The sequence below is a fragment of the Leguminivora glycinivorella genome, chromosome 12 (assembly GCF_023078275.1).
Source record: "Leguminivora glycinivorella isolate SPB_JAAS2020 chromosome 12, LegGlyc_1.1, whole genome shotgun sequence".
Classification (NCBI taxonomy): domain Eukaryota; kingdom Metazoa; phylum Arthropoda; class Insecta; order Lepidoptera; family Tortricidae; genus Leguminivora; species Leguminivora glycinivorella.
The window spans coordinates 8,731,942-8,749,560 of record NC_062982.1 but is presented as its reverse complement, the minus strand read 5'-3'; the positions used below and the strand labels follow the sequence as shown (position 1 = coordinate 8,749,560).

The 17,619-nt window shown below is 38.1% G+C and overlaps 1 protein-coding gene across 1 annotated transcript in view; it reads right to left on the bottom strand.

Moving 5' to 3' along the window:
• Positions 1 to 4,012: 4,012 nt before the first annotated feature.
• The window catches only part of LOC125231766 (TOM1-like protein 2), a 31,089-nt gene continuing 17,482 nt past the window's right edge, over positions 4,013 to 17,619 (bottom strand). The window contains exons 6-13 of the mRNA XM_048137337.1: positions 14,989 to 15,135; positions 13,910 to 14,058; positions 11,870 to 11,943; positions 10,533 to 10,598; positions 9,301 to 9,403; positions 7,868 to 7,955; positions 7,134 to 7,193; positions 4,013 to 5,591 (exon numbers count right to left, since the gene is read on the bottom strand). Of these exons, the coding sequence (XP_047993294.1) occupies positions 5,391 to 5,591; positions 7,134 to 7,193; positions 7,868 to 7,955; positions 9,301 to 9,403; positions 10,533 to 10,598; positions 11,870 to 11,943; positions 13,910 to 14,058; positions 14,989 to 15,135 (888 nt within the window). The 3' untranslated portion in view covers positions 4,013 to 5,390. The remainder of the gene's footprint in view (positions 5,592 to 7,133; positions 7,194 to 7,867; positions 7,956 to 9,300; positions 9,404 to 10,532; positions 10,599 to 11,869; positions 11,944 to 13,909; positions 14,059 to 14,988; positions 15,136 to 17,619) is intronic.

The following is a 17,619-nucleotide window of genomic DNA, read 5'->3' as shown; positions in this document are numbered from 1 at the left end:
TGTTTTCTTTCTCGTTTCTTTCAGTCACATAACTCCAAACTCGGATAAGTCCATTTCATCTAAGGAAATGTATGTAGAATGTAGTCTGACCAAAAGGAGTAGAAAACAGGACAATACTACTGTTTAAATTCTATTGACAGCATGTGAAAATTCGAATTTGAATAAGTCATTGTCAAGGTCACGCATTGTCAGGATTCAGCCTGGCGTCCACTAAGGCAGAATCGAGCCGCGTCGAATCGAGTTCTCATACATTTGAATGAGACTCGACGCGTCGCTAATGGACGCAGTTTTATAAGGAATGCAGTCAACGAGGTTCGATTCGGCGCGCCTAGTGGACGCCAGGCTTTATACCTATTTCCCTTTTCTGGTTCTGACAGCTGGATTTATCTTAGTTTGAAGCGAAAAGCTACGAACCGAGTCAACCAACAAAGCCCTCCTAGCGGTTGCTGTCAGTAATCGTCCTTTGGGCTCTTATTTCATAAGGATCCTAACATAAATCAATAATTAATTACATAGAATCAAAGTACCTAAATAATTAATTACATAGATTTTTTTTTGACAGTCGTAAACATAAATGGGAATAAAAATCAATCTGGTATCATAGTTAATTCATTTATTATCTTAAATACAATGATTACAACATAAAATAATTTTTAAACATGTAATTTCATTGGAGAATTCATATAACAAGCCCTGTCTAGTCTAGTTTTCAAGACTGCAAACATGTTTGGAGAATAGTCAAAACATTTGTGCAAGGATATGTGCTGTCTTCACCGTGCGACTAGCGACCTACGTGCATCATAAAGTAAGAGTTTACATTCATTTATATATTCAAGTGTAGAAGCAGTACAATATCGGTTCTATAATCTGTTATGTCAAATACGAAGAAAAACTGACCAAACCCTTAACACACTGCCAGACAAAAAATGGCGCACAGCTCCAGAAAACGATCGTTAAGTATCTATAACCGGTATTTTGTATAGCGACCACCCGCGTAGAGGGTTGTCCGGTATCTGAGCAATGTTCACGAGCGCCCACTACGCGGGTTCCTGGCAGTGAATGTGTTAAATCCAGAGGCCTGGAATCGAATCCTAATCCTGGCAGGTGCCTAAGCTGCTTGGCTAATTGGAGCACAGCGGTATGGGTCGACTTTTCTATGTTTATGCCATTTCTCGAAGGCTTGAGGCGCCCTCTGTCCATTCTTAAGGTAAGTATGTGTTTCATTATATATTTAGATTAGTAAGGGCTTGTTATACGATCGCAAAAGCTGTTTGTTCATCTCTGATATCACATCAATGCCGCACATCGAATTCAGACAATTATGGAATGATTCTGTTACATCAGCAGAAGCTACTTTGGTACAACATTAAGGTAACTAGTCCATTACAAATAGTCAATATGGCCCTGTCACACCTACTCGGGCAATGAATCCTTAGGCGGTACTCCATTCTAAATCCATTTTCGAGACTTAACAATTATCAAAACATTAAATAACTTAAATCTTCAATAATCAACAAAAACGCAAATGCAGTCTGTTAAAGAATTACAACAAATAAAAATATATTTCATCATGATTTCTTTTTTAATATATTAGAAGCAATCAACTTTTTCTTGTATATTTATCCTGTATATGATCGCACCATCTGGGTGGTTTATAAGGTACAAATACATAGTACATAATACATTCAAGCATAACTAATAGGTGTGCAATTCCCGGTTAGTTTGTACCTTTGGATCACGTCTCCGATTTTGATAAAAATTGGTAGGCTGATAGAGTTCATGATGCTGAGCAAGATCCACTAGGTTTCCCAAAATTTCCTAGGTTGTTTGTATGAAACCTTCCTTTTTTGTTACCAGGTTTCTATACATTTTCGGTAACAAAAAAGGAAGTTTCAATCCAATTTTTATCGAAATCGGAGACGTGATCCAAATGTAGGTACAAACTATTCGGGAATCGCTGAGGTATGGTACCTATTAGTAGTGGATCGCTCTTACTTTTTAACCGACTTCAAAAAAAGGAGGAGGTTCTCAATTCGACTGAATGTTTTTTTTTTTTATAGTTTCGCCATGTCTGTCTGTCCGTCCGTCCGTCCGTCCGTCCGTCCGTCCGTCCGTCCGTCCGTCCGTCCGTCCGTCCGTCCGCGGATAATCTCAGTAACCGTAAGCACTAGAAAGCTGAAATTTGGTACCAATACGTATATCAATCACGCCAACTAAAAATAAAAAATGTCATAAATTTTTTTTCATTCCAACCCCAACGTGACCCGTTTTTTGAACACCAATCAAGAAAAAAAAGGATCCCCCCCCCCTCTAACTTTTGGCAACCATATGTTTAAAAAATATGAAAACGGTCTTTCTAGAAGAACTTGACCAAAAACAGTGAGGTTGTTTTTTTTTTTTACTAGTCATAAATGACCCTTAACACCAATCAAGACGGATCTTAGGGCACTAAAGAAAACGGTCCGAAAGAGAAGACCAAACAGTGGGTTGTTTTTACACTTAAATCATCATCTATGTAGCATTGTTCATTGCAATGTTAATGGAAAGCCTCTAGTTTGACTTCCCTGTCGGTCACATTTTTACCAATCCATTTTCATGCAGATCAGTGTGGAAGAAATTTTTTTCTAAGAAACACTGCTTTTCGTTTACTTGCCAATTAAAATTATACAAGAAAAAGTTGATAGACCAAGTTACTAAACCAATGTAAAAGAATACTAGGATGTTACTTATCAGCTTATCACATGCGTGTATAGTTCGCAAAGTAATTTATAATTACTGTTTCGAAGCCTTCGAAACTCTGGCTTGCGAACATAATTATCGTATATCAAACGAAACTGTTCGAAAAACATTATTTGCACCCACAAATTATGATTTTAACCGTTTATTTCATTCGTTATACACGTTTTTCGGATTATAATCCTATATTCAGTAGCTTGTATTAAATGATCCTTATGTGTTCAGTACAGTTTTATGTTAAATTAAAGGCTTAAATGGATGTAAATAATGTCTAACGAAAACTACTTATGTATACCTTACCCTAATTTAATACATAAGTAACATGGTCACACTATGAAGTTATATTATCAGTAAAACTCAAGTGCGTCAAAATATTGAAGCCACTTGTACCTATTGAGGTGCGAAACTAATTTCAAATATCGATGAAGTGTATTACAAATGACAAGGTTCCGAAACCGGTTAATTTTCGAAACCGTTTAATTTCGGTTAAGTTCGTAAACCGTTATTTTTTAAACCGGTTTTTAGGATTACTTTCCATCTAAAAAAAAATGGTATTTGAACTGGTTTCGAGCAATATAAAACGTAATTGGTTTGACGATAGTCAGCAGAAGTTTTTGACTAGTCGATGAAACCGATGAAAATTAGGTACTTAGGTTACAATAAAAGTAAAACCGAAATAAAACGGTTTTCACAACTATATTTTAAACCGGGTCCGAGCTTGATATATTAGTCAGCTTATACAATTAAAACTATTTTAAAAGCCAGGCACCAAACGGCAATACGTGAACTATAAGTATCACACTTCGTTACAAAACAAATAAAATTGCTAAACCACGTGTTTTCAACATATTACATTGTGTAAGTGTTAATATCACTACTGAAGGGTGCTTTTAATAGAAAAAGGGATAAAAATTGAAAAGAAAAAATATATCAGTTGTTAATAACACATCAGTGATCTAACACTAATGTTTGCTGAGGTTATTTGGTGATTTTTGACTCATAGACGATTTTTTTTAATTACCTCTAAGCACCTTAAAATAATTTTTTTTTCTTTGAAAGCCTGACTCGTAACGGAGCCAACACACTAACATTTAAATAAGTAATAATGAGATAGAAGCAGCAGTTGTACATTGAAACAAAAATTGTTATATACAACACATCAGTAAATGCAGAAGATAGTAAAAAAGCAAAATAAAGAAAATATATGAAAAAAAATCACGCTTTTAAAAGATATTCGATGCAATTCGTCCATTACGAATCATACAAAAGATTTAACGCCAAAAATAACAAGAAACGTCTAACACCTATTTATTACTCGGTTTTCGACGTGGCACTACCACTAAGTTACAACGATGTGTTTTTAGACGCGAAATCTTGGTGTAAAGTATGGTTACCAAACGTAAATACGAAACCTAAATCGGTATAGAAACCAGAATATGAATACGAAATCGGCTATAGAGACGCCACTATACAGGGTTTTTCTTTTAAATCAGTCTCCAAATGTCAAGATATAAATATTCAATAAAGTGCCTATGTTTCTGTACTACTACTAGATTATGTAGACAATAGGCTACTTGACCCTTTTTTAAAGTTTGTCTTAAATGATTAAGTACTGTCCAATTAACCGAAATAAAATATTATCATATTTTATTATGACCTAAAAACAGAAAAAAATATTTTTAAAGTATACTTTTACGTAATTATGCGAAAACAACACAGTCATGTTAATCTATAGATTACCTGTGCATCAGGTCATTATATTCGAAAATAACATTTTCTGACTTTTAAGTATAAGGCATAAAGTTAATTATGGCAGTGATTGTTTTGACATGAAGTAAGTTCGAATTCGATGACGTCACTACATCGCTGATAATACACATAACCCGCATAATACACATTTTTAATCGAAAATACGTAGTCATCATACACTTTTAATACCCAAAATCTATAAATATTGATATTTTATGTCGAATACTACAGAAGATAATCATTTATTGTACCAAATTCGATATGAGTCTAGTAGCCATTAGCCGTCGCGTCGTTACAAAACCGCAAAAGAAAAAATATATAAAAACGAAAATGAAGTAGCATTTTAATATTTAAAGAACAGTTAATTTCACATATGAATATAAAAAAGTTTTTGTTCACTTGTTTTGGCAGTTCTGGTTACCCTGTATAGAGGGTCAACGTACGATATTTTCTGCATTCATCGACCGTACTTTGCACCTTACCATCTAAAAACAACCGTTGCAGCTACAACGAATTTACATGGTACAAGTTTTGGGCTTATTATGAATATTTCAGGTGATAATACGAGAATACCAGTGCAGTTGTTTTCGGCACCCCGTACCATGTGACCGTCGTCACGGTATCAGAGCGCAAATATGGACTCCTTGTCGTCTTTGTTGATCTGGCGGTGGCGGGGGGTGAGGGACAACAATATTGCCTACAATGTTTTATGGGTGCAGTTTTCAGATTGTCTCTAATTTCAACGACCCCATATCATCACAGAGCAGTCTTTGTTGATGTGGCTGTGGCGGGTGGATAGTAAAACTAGTGTGTTGTGGGGTTTAGTGGTAGCGGGGGGAACGGCGTGACAATATATTTTTCTCTCTCAACCCCGTACCATGTTATCCAATCTACCGCACAGTACATCAGAGCGCGAACATGGAGTCCTGGTCGTCCTTGTTGATCTGGCGGTGGCGGGGGGTGGTGGTGGTGCTGGTAGTAGTGGGGGGGTTGGTGCTGGCGGGGGCGGGGGGGAGGCTGTCGGCGGCGGCGGCGCGGGAGGCGAGGAACTTGTCGAAGTCGCTGCTGGTCACGCTCTCGGTGGCGCCGTTGGCTTCTGATGCAGCCTGGGTATACAATTAAAATATTAATTAATTTTTTTGGCACTTGGCAGTTATTAACAGACTAGTGACACACCTCGGACACTGACGATCAAATATACGAAAGAGGCGCGTTAATAGCACACAGTCTAAGCTCGTGTAGGTGAACTCGTACTATGCTTGTATGAGTGACGTCGGTCGACTGTTCGCGTTTTTGACAGGTGGTAAATGTGAGGTAACCGAGAGGGGGTGGGCGGCACTTTCAGCGGGGAGCGGGAGTGGCCATACTGTACGAAAGTACTCTTTATTATACTGTGCTAGTGATGTGACAATGTTTTTCCTGTACCTACGAGTCGGGGAAAAAGAAACCAATTTAAAGAAGGAATGTTAATCGTTTAATATATTATGACATTCGTGATTAACAATTAATATTTGTTCTAAATGTTCACAAGTCGGCCTACGTTTTCTATTTGAGAAAATTCACTTTGTGTTCAAGAAAACGATCGTTCAACCTCCACTGACGTAATAGTAAAAATACAGCGCTGAATAGAAGTTCTGAACGCTCTCTTAATGTAGTAGGGCTTGCAATTATCCGCCCAATTTTGTATCCGCATAATAAGAATTCTTGGAATTTGAGTATCCGGATATCCGGATAAAACATTTAATAAAGCCCCACCATTTAGGGAATAAATACTTATTATTTTATCTTTTCTGAAAAAACACTTGTCACATCACTATTCTGTCCACTGGCACCTAAATAAATGCCACGAGTTACCGATGTATATTTATAATGGGTCAGTATGATAGTGTTTTTTATCCATAATTTTAGTACGTTTTTGATAAATATTGTGACTAGACATTAATCATATTTTTGGCTGTCAGGTAAAAGTACGATCAATCATCACCAAGAAAGGATCAGGGGAAATCCCTGACAAGTTGCCAAATAATTTAAGTAAAAAAGTGATAATAGAAACTGTTTCTCGACAATTACCTCTAAAAGTAAAAATATAACATAATCTCTAAAAGTAAAACTGTATCAGAACAATAACTTGGCCTTCTAGACTGTGAAAGCAACAGTGATTATTTTTTTAATTACTCGTATGTCTAAAGTGCAATGTGAATGGGACCCTCAGGTAAACAAATCTGGAGATTTCTTTGCTAAAAAAAAGTCAGTTTATAGAAGCGTGTTATAGCGTTAGTGTATTTCATGTTATAGGAACATGTTTCTCAAACTCTTATAATTATACTCACCAGTTTATCTAAAAATCTATCATGTTTAAGCATGTTTAGTAATTAAATGTGAGTGTGTTTAGTAAAACGTCCCACTTTGTCGGTTACCATTAAGGCGAGATTTACTTGTCTTTATATGAATAAACTGACAAAGCGGCTTTATAGCAATCGACAAAGTGGGACGTTTTCCCGTGCACGCTCGCAAATGATCGGTGATTCTATTTAAAGCGGGTTAAAGTGTAGGTGATTGATGCCAATAATTAATGAAAATAAATGAAAATTAAAGCATAGTGAAAATGCATTGAAAAAAAAATATAAAAATAAATAATAACATCACACCTTTTCTTGGGCCAGCCAAGCAGCGATTTCGTCAATCTCTCTTTGGTCCATTTCAGTGGGCTGTATAAAATACATTAAAGTAAAAAAAAAAACGAAATCAACGAAAAATAGTATATATGAAAGATTCCTTTTGGACTAGTGTACAAAAGTTAAAATAAAATTGTAAAAGTAGGTATATAATTTACTATCATTTCTGAGCGCTTGGTTCGAGTAAAACTAGACTTCAAAAAGTAAAAAAAAAATACTGACATCAAAATTAGGTAACGATTTGAATCGGAGATATTTAAGGATAATCTAGTTGGGATACAGTATTTTAGTCTAGTCATCATCATCCTCCTTGCGGTATCCCGGCATTTGCCATGGCTCATGGGAGCCTGGGGTCCGCTTTGATCACTAATCCCAAGATTTGGCGTAGGCACTAGTTTTACGAAAGCGACTGCCATCTGACCTTCCAACCCGGAGGGTAACTAAGCCTTATTGGGATTAGTCCGGTTTCCTCACGATGTTTTTCCTTCACCGAAAAGCGACTGGCAAATATCAAATGACATTTCGCACATAAGTTCCGAAAAACTCATTGGTACGAGCCGGGGTTCGAACCCGCGACCTCCGGATCGAAAGTCGCACGCTCTTACCGCTAGGCCACCAGCGCTTCTTTTTAGTCTAGTCAACAAATTTTTTTTCGGAAGTATTTATTCCAATCATAAAATAAGAGAATACAGTTAGAATGAATTTACCGCAGGTTGTCCTTGTGTGGCGCGCTGGTTGGCGGCGGAGGCGAGACCGCCAGTCGTCTGCTCCTCTAGGTTGGCGGCGTAACTGCTTCTGTGTATTCACACAAACAAATTAATCATGAATGTTTTCAATCTTCTAATGGTATCCCTGACTTTTCCAATAAGTTATCTAATAATAAATTGAAATAGATATCAAGTTATCTAATAATAAAAGCAAATATTGTGCGTGCGTTCCATGACACGGGCAAGGGCAGCATCCGCTCGGTGTATCCCTCACATTTCATTAAAGTGTCAATACGTGTCTCTACGTGTTGGCTTCTGCTCCGCGAACGTCTCCCAAAGTACCGTATTACCCTATGGTTTCTGTGATGGGAAGAGTAAAAATATATAACTGAACGCGACAATACAAGCGACTAATAGGTAGCTTATACGCTAGTATAGCTTAAAAGTCAAACATATCAAATTTTGATATAACATGTTACATAGACTATATAATAGTCAGACGTAACGCTCAATACTAAAAAACTGTGATTCTATCATCCACATTGACAGCTTTGTCTATGGCCTCATCCACTAACTAATCCCCTGTCAGTTGGATCGAGGTCACCAGTGGCGAAAATATTTGAAGAAAAATAAGAAAATATGCCTAAATGGGTTGTCAAACTGTAAAAATTAGAGAAATCGAAAGAAAAAAATACGATGTCACTTTTCACGGGTAACTTAATGAATTATCATTTAAAATATCTAGTGACATGTAATACAGAATACGCTACATATATTTTTCTCATGTTAATTAGCATTAAATGGTGTTTTTGCACTCGGTGCACTGTTTTTTTAGACACGTTGAATTTTAATTTTATATGGTGTTTGCACATGGCACATTTAGGCCGTTTTCACATTATCCGATCCGATATCGGATGTAGGGAGGATGTAAAATGTAAGATTTGTGCGCTTCTAGGTCTTCATTTATGTATTTAATAGATCATTATTACTAAAAAACGATATAAAACGCAAAAATTGCGGATTTAATGTCGATGGCACTCTCCTACGTCAGTTTTTGTCCGAGGCACCATCGAACTGCCGATATCGGCAGGACGCTTCCGACCATTTTTGGCATGCCGGACTCCCCGCCAGTTGTCGGCCGATAATATTCGTTTGGGTGTGTAATGTGTATATAATGTAGGCATACGTTTGTAGTAGTGTGCGTGACAAAAATGGCGTCTATTAAACAGCTGTTAATGATCGAAATTCAAATTAGTTGACAATTTCCATTGAAAAAAAAAAGGTTGTAATGCATCGGTTCGAATTGCGGATACTAGTTTTTTCATCTTTTAGTAGATATAGTTGAATGTAAAATTATTTATTTTGCCTGACATTCTAAGTATTTTTATGGTCGTTATTTTAATTTTGTGCCTGAAAATGAAATTGTTGCTCACCCGGTCTTGTTGTTGTCGTAGGAGACGTTGCGGGATTGTGCGAACATGTCGAACTCGTCCTTCGAGCTCGCGGGAGACTTGTCGGGTTGCGCGTCCTTTACGGCTGTAAATAAAATAACAATAAATAGAAGATAATCTACATCATCATCCTCCTTGCGTCAACCCGGCATTTGCCACGGCTCATGGGAGCCTAGGGTCCGCTTTGACAACTAATCCCAAAATTCGGCGTAGGCACTAGTTTTTACGAAAGCGACTGTCATCTGACCTTCCAACCCGAAGGGTAAACTAAACCTTATTGGAATTAAACCTTCCTCACTATGTTTTCCTTCACCGAAAAGCGGAGAAGATTGTGGATGGGAATAGTACATTACATCAGAGGCCGGGAAAATGAGGATTTCCGGCCAAGTGGGTATATAGGGATAGGGATACGAGGCCGGGAATCCGTTTTCACGCCGAGGCATGTATAGTGCTTTTCTCAAACATACAATGAAATAAAATAAAAATGCTCTAAAGGACAATATTTTATAAAAAAAAGTTACTTTGCAGGCCTAGGCCTAAAAAATTATATGAAATCCCTTTACAGTTCTCTCGAGTTGTTGCGCCCAAAAAGCGATACTTCCCAGCCCATTTTAAGGAACGTAAAGACAATATTTCATTGCATGTTTGAGAAAAGTAATTTTATATGTCCAAATTTTATACCTGGATCAAATAGTCTCTTTCCAGACATGATATGACAAGGGCGAACCGGATGTGCCTGGAAGAGCTATTGGTCTATGTAGGAGCAAATGAAAAGAGATTTCCCAATATCTTTAAAAATAAAGCAACGCCACATTATGTCAACCTGACATAATATGGAGCCTGACCGATTGCATCTAAAATACTATAAGGTACAGCGGGGCAGATTTCGACTGGGGGCAAATGTAACCACCGGTTATAAATGGGAGGCGTGTTAAGTGGATACATGTAGAACACAATATCATAGTGTAACAATGGAAAAAATGGACTAGTTACAGTTGCCCCCAGTCAAGATTTGCCCCGCTGTCCCTTACTACGTTCAAAAACTCGGATATCTGACATGGCTGAAACGGCCGCCTAGCTTTAAGAGGGCTGGACGCGTTTGCCGTACGCCGGATGACGTGTTGGCTAAAACACGATAAACAGAATAGTAATTATGTTTCAATTAGAAACTTAACTAAGTAGTAATTACTAAGAATGCTTATATTTTTACTTACTTAGCTTGGTAATATCAGGTACATCGTCACTCAGGTCAATAAGCGCATCATCGTCGTTTTTCTTTGCTAAAAAAAATAATATTTATTTTTATCAAAGAGGATCGAGTATTATAGAGAGTTACTGTCAAAGTAAAATGTGTAATTACTAATTACAGTGCATAGACTGCCGTCTCTCGACACAAGCTTAAAACTTTTGAACGTCAGTTTTGACAATTTGGCCCATATTTTTAGCTTGATATGCATTTGATATGTGTTAAAATGACAAATTTTAATATTAACGCCATCTAGCCGAGCGTTCCCCAAAGGTGTAACGCCATCGTGGCCACCGTACCTTTTTCTCTATGGCTTTGAGGTACGTTTTTTTCTTAGACCTTATCCGTCTATACGGAGTTACACATGTCTTTGATTTTTATATAATTGCTAAAAAAAACAATGCAGTGTGGAGATAAGTAATCCCTTAGTAGGATTACAATACAATACAATACAAATACTCTTTATTGCACACCTCAATACACGAAACAACATAGCAAGTATAAACAACAACTTAAGAGGTAAAACAAGAGGCGGATTAGTGCGTAATTCATTATAGGTTTACTTGCAAAACTAATATTGATTTAAACTTTCACGATTTTTACTCATACTTAAAATTCCATACTTGTCTGCTCCGAGACCACGGGGACAATGCCGTCCTTGAAACGTCTGAGGTTAGTTTTAAAAACACAATTATACGCGATTAAGTCCCATAGCAATTTAAGAAACGTAGCGAAAATGCTAAAATGGAAAGGAGCCCCCCTTTCAAGTTGGGAATTTTAGTTAAATATACAAGTGTTATTAACTAGATTTATCGAAAAAAAAAATTTCCATTAAGAACAACTCAATCAAATGATATTTCAAAAAAATCTTTAAAATCGAGGTTCCGCTCTCGACTCCCCTCCTTCAAAACTTAATCAATCGGAACAAATTTGAGAATCTGAATAACAATGAAATAATCTATGTCGGACCGTTTAAAAAGTTACCAATCTTGAGTATCACACCTTTTTTTGCGCCGCAATGAAAAAGGCCGTTTTTGAAAATTTTTGACTGGCTCTAGACTCTTTAAAAAGCAGAATATCAAAAAAATCAAAACGGTCCGACACAGATAAAAATAATAACAATCTGTGTTGAAAAAATCATTGCTCTATCTTCAAAAACCAGGGAGGAAATAGTCGAGAGCGTTTGTATGGAGAATCGACCCCTACCGTATCGTCTTAAAGTACACACCTAAAACTAATATTAAGAAATCCATTTTATGGCAATTTTTAAAAGGTGACGTAAACATAGACAAAAATGTTTCTTACGAGTATCAGCTGAAGGCACGCCCATGGCCGCCCCCAATATTGCAGAAGGAGTAGCACCACCGGTGGCTGCATTTCTGAATAAATACAAATAATAAAATTTAAATACTGACTTACTGATATCAAATTTGTTAAATTTAGTTGACTGTGCCTCATAAGTTGAGTCTTTAGCATAAGTTGAGTTTTCGCGCGTGACTATATACAAACATCATCATCATCCTCCTTGCGTTATCCCAGCATTTGCCGCGGCTCATGCGAGCCTGGGATCCGCTGTGACAACTAATCCCAAGATTTGCCTATGCACTAGTTTTATGAAAGCGCCTGCCATCTGACCTTCCAATCCAAAGGGTAACTAGGCCTTATTGGAATTAGTCTGGTTTCCTCACGATGTTTTCCTTCACCGAAAAGCGACTGGCAAATATCAGATGACATTTCGCACATAAGTTCAGAAAAGCTCATTGGTACGAGCTGGGGTTCGAACCCGCGACCTCCGGATTGAAAGTCGCACGCTCTTACCGCTAGGCCACCAGCGCGACTATATACATAAACATCTTTCGATAACGCAGCTCATGCTAGCCTGGTGAAGTAGTATGATAGAGAATTGAATTAAGATTCATTAATTTGATAAGGATTCAGTAAGCCTACCTACCCTTGCTTTAAATAAATTTAGTATACCCTGCCCAATGTGATTTATAAAGGACATATTCCATTTTTTTGGAACTTAAACATTAAAAGCTTGTATAGGCAAAAAATAACATTTTTTTGTTTTACCGAAATCGTGATACTAAGGAAAATCTACCCTATATATTCAATAAATTGGTTTCAATTTCAATGGCTCAAACTGTATAGGACGAGACTATAGGTATACCATTTTTTTTTGTAAAATGTACAACTGACTGTACTTCTTCGATATTTATTAGAGACTTCTTCAGTATAGAATCTAATACCAAAGTTATTTTACATTACAAACTAAGTATTTCAACATAGCAAATATTCGCAATCATGTCGGTATAAATGGCCTCGGTATGACGTCTTATTATTTTCAGCGGGGAGTCGTCTGTACGACGTCTCAGGGGATGTAATTGAGAGGGTAACCTTGACAACCCTCGCGTACCGTATTACAATATATCAAACTCAATTTCCTATGTGTATAATTCTCGGATTTAGCGTGAATTAGGGCCGGTTGCATCAAACCGTCTGTCACCGTTAAAGCGTTCGTAAAATTTTTATTGTGTGGGAAGTTCCATAGACGTCTGTTGCGTGACGATGTGTCTGTCAAATGTGGTTGATGCAACTGGCCCTTAGTCTATCTATTATGCCGATGTTATTAAAAGGATTGTATGAATCTCATATCTGCAATAAAACTGGACAATACCTAACTGTAGAAATTAGGACAACGAGCGTTTTTGTTTATGCTGACATTGCTGAGTCTAATACCTATTTTAGAGAATTCTTGAATATCCTTCACCTTCGAATATCAATTATTTTTGCCTTCAATCGCCCCCTGCTGAAAGAGATCTCTCTTCGTGTAGGTAAAGTCAACCAATTGGAACCCTAGGCCACTGTAGAACTATGTCATAGTGACGTTATAAATCAGATTGTAAGAAATCTCTTACTGCTTGTTATTTTGACACGGTTGTAGAGTGGCCTAGGCTTCCAATTAGTTGACTAGAAGTGCCCCGCGAATTTTCCCCCTCGGCTGCGTACATAACCAACGGTTCGTAACTAGTTGCAATGGAATTGGTTGTATGAAGCCAGTTGCGATTTCAGTGTTTTTTTTCTTTATAAGAAACCAATTGCGATCATATTTTTCGAAACATTTTTAAACTGTTTGCCCTTCAGGCATCTAAATCTACCTAAAAAACGTTACTTATCAATGTTTTGCACCTGCAAGTTTCTTACAAAGGGTAAAAATCTCTTCAATCGCAACTTTTTCGGTACAAAGTATAAAAATTACGCGGCTAAAGAATTCCAAGCGCTTGGTTCATCTGAAAGTGGCCAACAATACTACGTAGGGTATAGTTTTACTAAGATTGTTATTACCTATTATTAAGGAGGCGAGCATGGCGTAACAGTAGATTATTCAGTTGGTCGTTCGCGTGCAGAAGGGCGCCAGTAAGGGGCGACTCGCCGAGTCGTGCCACTAATTCGGCCACGCGGGTTTGCATGGCACGGAGTGTGTCGGCAAGTTCCTGTGCAAGAAATTAACAATGATACTCTGGTTACAGTGTTATAGGTACTCTTAGAATCATGAGACGACATACGACTGTCGGAGAGATTTATAAGCCGCATATGACATGTCCACAGCTCAACAACGGCCTTCCATTCGGCCTTCCACGACCACAAAGTACGATCGAAACCATCTGACGAATCTCATAGAATGAGACGCTCAAAGTCGCAACATTCTGTAAAAATGATAAGCGTTGATGACACTAGTCCTGCGGGAAGTTCCTCGTGTTCTCATCACCGACCTTTGCGTCTATTGCAGACGATTTACAAATTGTTGTTTAGACAACGGGTTTGGTGACTGTGGAGGCCAATTCGCGAGCGGCATAACCTGCCACTGCCATTAACTTACATTAAGCAGATCGATGTCGCTCTGATGAGTGGCAGCAGGGGGTTGAGCAGGGGCCATATTGCCTTGAGCGCTGTCACGCTTAACTAACTTGCATTAAGCAGTCCATGGACATTCGCGAGCGGCACCGCCATATTGCTTACTACAACATCTAAGTCTCTGCCAAGCATAGCTGTTTGACTGTCTGTCACGTGTGGAATAGTATTACCTTACAGCTAACTTGCATTAAGCAGGTCCATGTCGCTCTGTGGCGGCGGGGGGCTGTGCGGTCAGCGCGTTCAACATGTCGGTCATGACCGCCATATTGCCTTCTACAACATTTCAACATCTATGTCACTGCCAAGCATAGCTGTTTGACTGTCTGTCACGTGAAATAGTATTACCTTACAGCTAACTTGCATTAAGCAGGTCGATGTCGCTCTGATGCGTGGCGGCGGGGGTTTGTGCGGTCAGCTCGTTCAACATGTCGGACATGACCGCCATATTGCCTTCTACGACGGCTAAGTCTCCGCGTCACTGTCACCTGGAATACCTTACAGCTACTTACATTAAGCAGGTCGATGTCGCTCTGATGCGTGGCGGCGGGGGGTTGTGCGGTCAGCTCGTTCAACATGTCGGACATGACCGCCATATTGCCTTCTACGACAGCCAGGTCCCCGCGAAGTTTAGCTGTTTGGCTTTCTGAAAGTGTCACCTGCAAAAATACACAAAATGAAGTTAGTTTACCGAAATAAAAATAGAATTTCATTCGTTCCCTTTAGATAGCCTCTTCTTGATGCAGTGGGAATGCAGTTACGCCCGTTGTTTCTGTCCCGAGCGAGAGAGGGAGGAAACTTCTCTACCCACCAAACCATACCCACTCCGGCGTTTCACCCTCTTTCGTGAGGACGCGTTGGGATCAAAGATTTCATTCACCATTGAACCCTCCTGCAATAACATTTAGGCTTGCGGCGTCTGTACATTGGACGGTGTGTTCATAAATGTTTGGCACTTTCGAAAGCGGTCGTTTTCGCCCGCCGTATTCGTTTGAAGACGACAGCAGTGTCAGTACCAAGGTCTAAGTACGATCGAGGTAACAAAACACAGCAAAATGATGCATGCTATTCTGGGTAATAATCATTCATAGTTTAGCCATAAGGGATGGCTTGAACCGGGTGAAGACCTTATTAGCAATTGCAGTAAGGTCAACATCTTCAAGACTCTTTTTCTGGTGAAACGGTATCAGGGCCATTTTTTTCAAAGTTGTCCACCCCACTTTTTTTTTGTGATTTGGAATTTTTATGTGTTTTCCACTCAGAATAGCGAGCTCTTTCAATCCTAATAGGAGAAAAAAACTGTCCCAAGGTTTTTTTCCCATTCCGTTACCATTTTTTCATACATTTTGTATGGCGGTAACGGAATGGAAGGTTCGAAAAAATGTATGGAAATCTTGGCACATTTTTTTCTCCTATCAGGATCGACAGAGCTCTCGATTCTGAGTATGAATCGCGTAAAAAATACCCATGTTACAAAAAAGTGGGGTGGACAACATTGAAAAAAATGGCCCATCAGCACGGTAAACGCGTTTTCACATTATCCGATCCGCTATCGGATGTAGGGAGGATGTCAAAGGCAGGCTTTAATATATAGGATATCGGTCGCAGACGCACTAAAGGTCAAATCTCTCACCTACATCAATACAGATACAGTTAAGGAAATAAAAGTTCGCCACTTTTCCGCTCCACTGCCGATCTGTGCCAGCATTGCTGCCTTGAACGTAGTATTGTTATTCGTTTACTGATACCAGGCTATTGAGCATTCATATCATTGGAAATCTATATTGCTATCGTCACAAACTTAGAACTTAAACTAAAATTCACAATTCTGCGGACTAAATTGACAAATGACTGACAGATGAAATGTTACCAGGAACAGTGAAAGAAAAATAGTGAAGAGTATACGTCGATAACAATATATCGACAAGTTGTAAAGTACAAATAACAGACTAGTTTAAATCAAAAAAATACGAATGTTATTTTTAAATACAAGGTAAACATTTTGGTTTGTTCGGTTTTCGAGGTAGTGGATGGATAAAATGCGTTTTTACCCACTAGTTTTATAGCATAAAAAGGTATCCGAACCAGTAAGTAAAAAAAATATGTTGTCCGACAATGAGTAGTCTTTATTATAAAATATTATTCATTTCCAAGCTCCGTTATTTCATCATCTTCATCATCATCATCATCATCAGTTACATTTATAATGAAACGATCCGAGACATTGTCCACTAAATGGTCGAGTTGTAACATTTTGTCCTCGGTTTTTATTATGTGATTTACACAATCTTTTCATCTTTCGGCTGTAACACAATAATTATTGTAATAATTCAGTTGAAAAGATTCAATAAACTATCATAATAAATATATAAATTTCATTTACATTATTGCTGGTTTGAAATTAACACTTTATATCTAATTAGGGGTCTACAGACCTTTCGATCTGTCGAAATCACAAAAAAAGTTGGTATATTGATTAAAATATCAAATTGCCAATTTGATTGTACCGTCTGGGTGCACCTTAAATCTACGGTGTAATAATAATTTTAATATCGATAAGAACGACACTGGCCAAACTGTGGCAACATTTGTTCACACTTACTTGTCAATTTGGTCCGTAGGATTATGGATTTTAGTTTAGACATATTCATTGAACATTCTACAGCATTGTTATTATTTTACTTATACCAGGCTATTGAACATTAATAGCTAAAGCCCTCTAATATTCACATTGCAACAAATACAAATTAATGGACCCCGTGAAACTTTATATGTATATTCGTAGAGTGAATAGGCTATTACTGAATCGGTGAGCCTCATCTTAGACTCTGTCTTCACTTCCCATCAGGTGTGACTAGGGTCAATCGCCGATCAGTCCATAAAAAAAAACTTAGATTATATCCAAATACATTTTTAAAGGGGCGTTCTCATAATGTAATGCACTGTACGCAGGTGAGCACCCATCGCTTAATAACTCTTGTACTGGAAAGTCTCGCACCGCCCTTACGAAATTGAGTAGCTAGCTCCTAATTTAAGTGACAGGTGTCTTTTTCGCACACCGCGACATGGATCACACGTCATTTTATTATTGTATAAATGAGATTTGGACGGACAGTCTATGTCGCGGCGAGATAATCATGCGC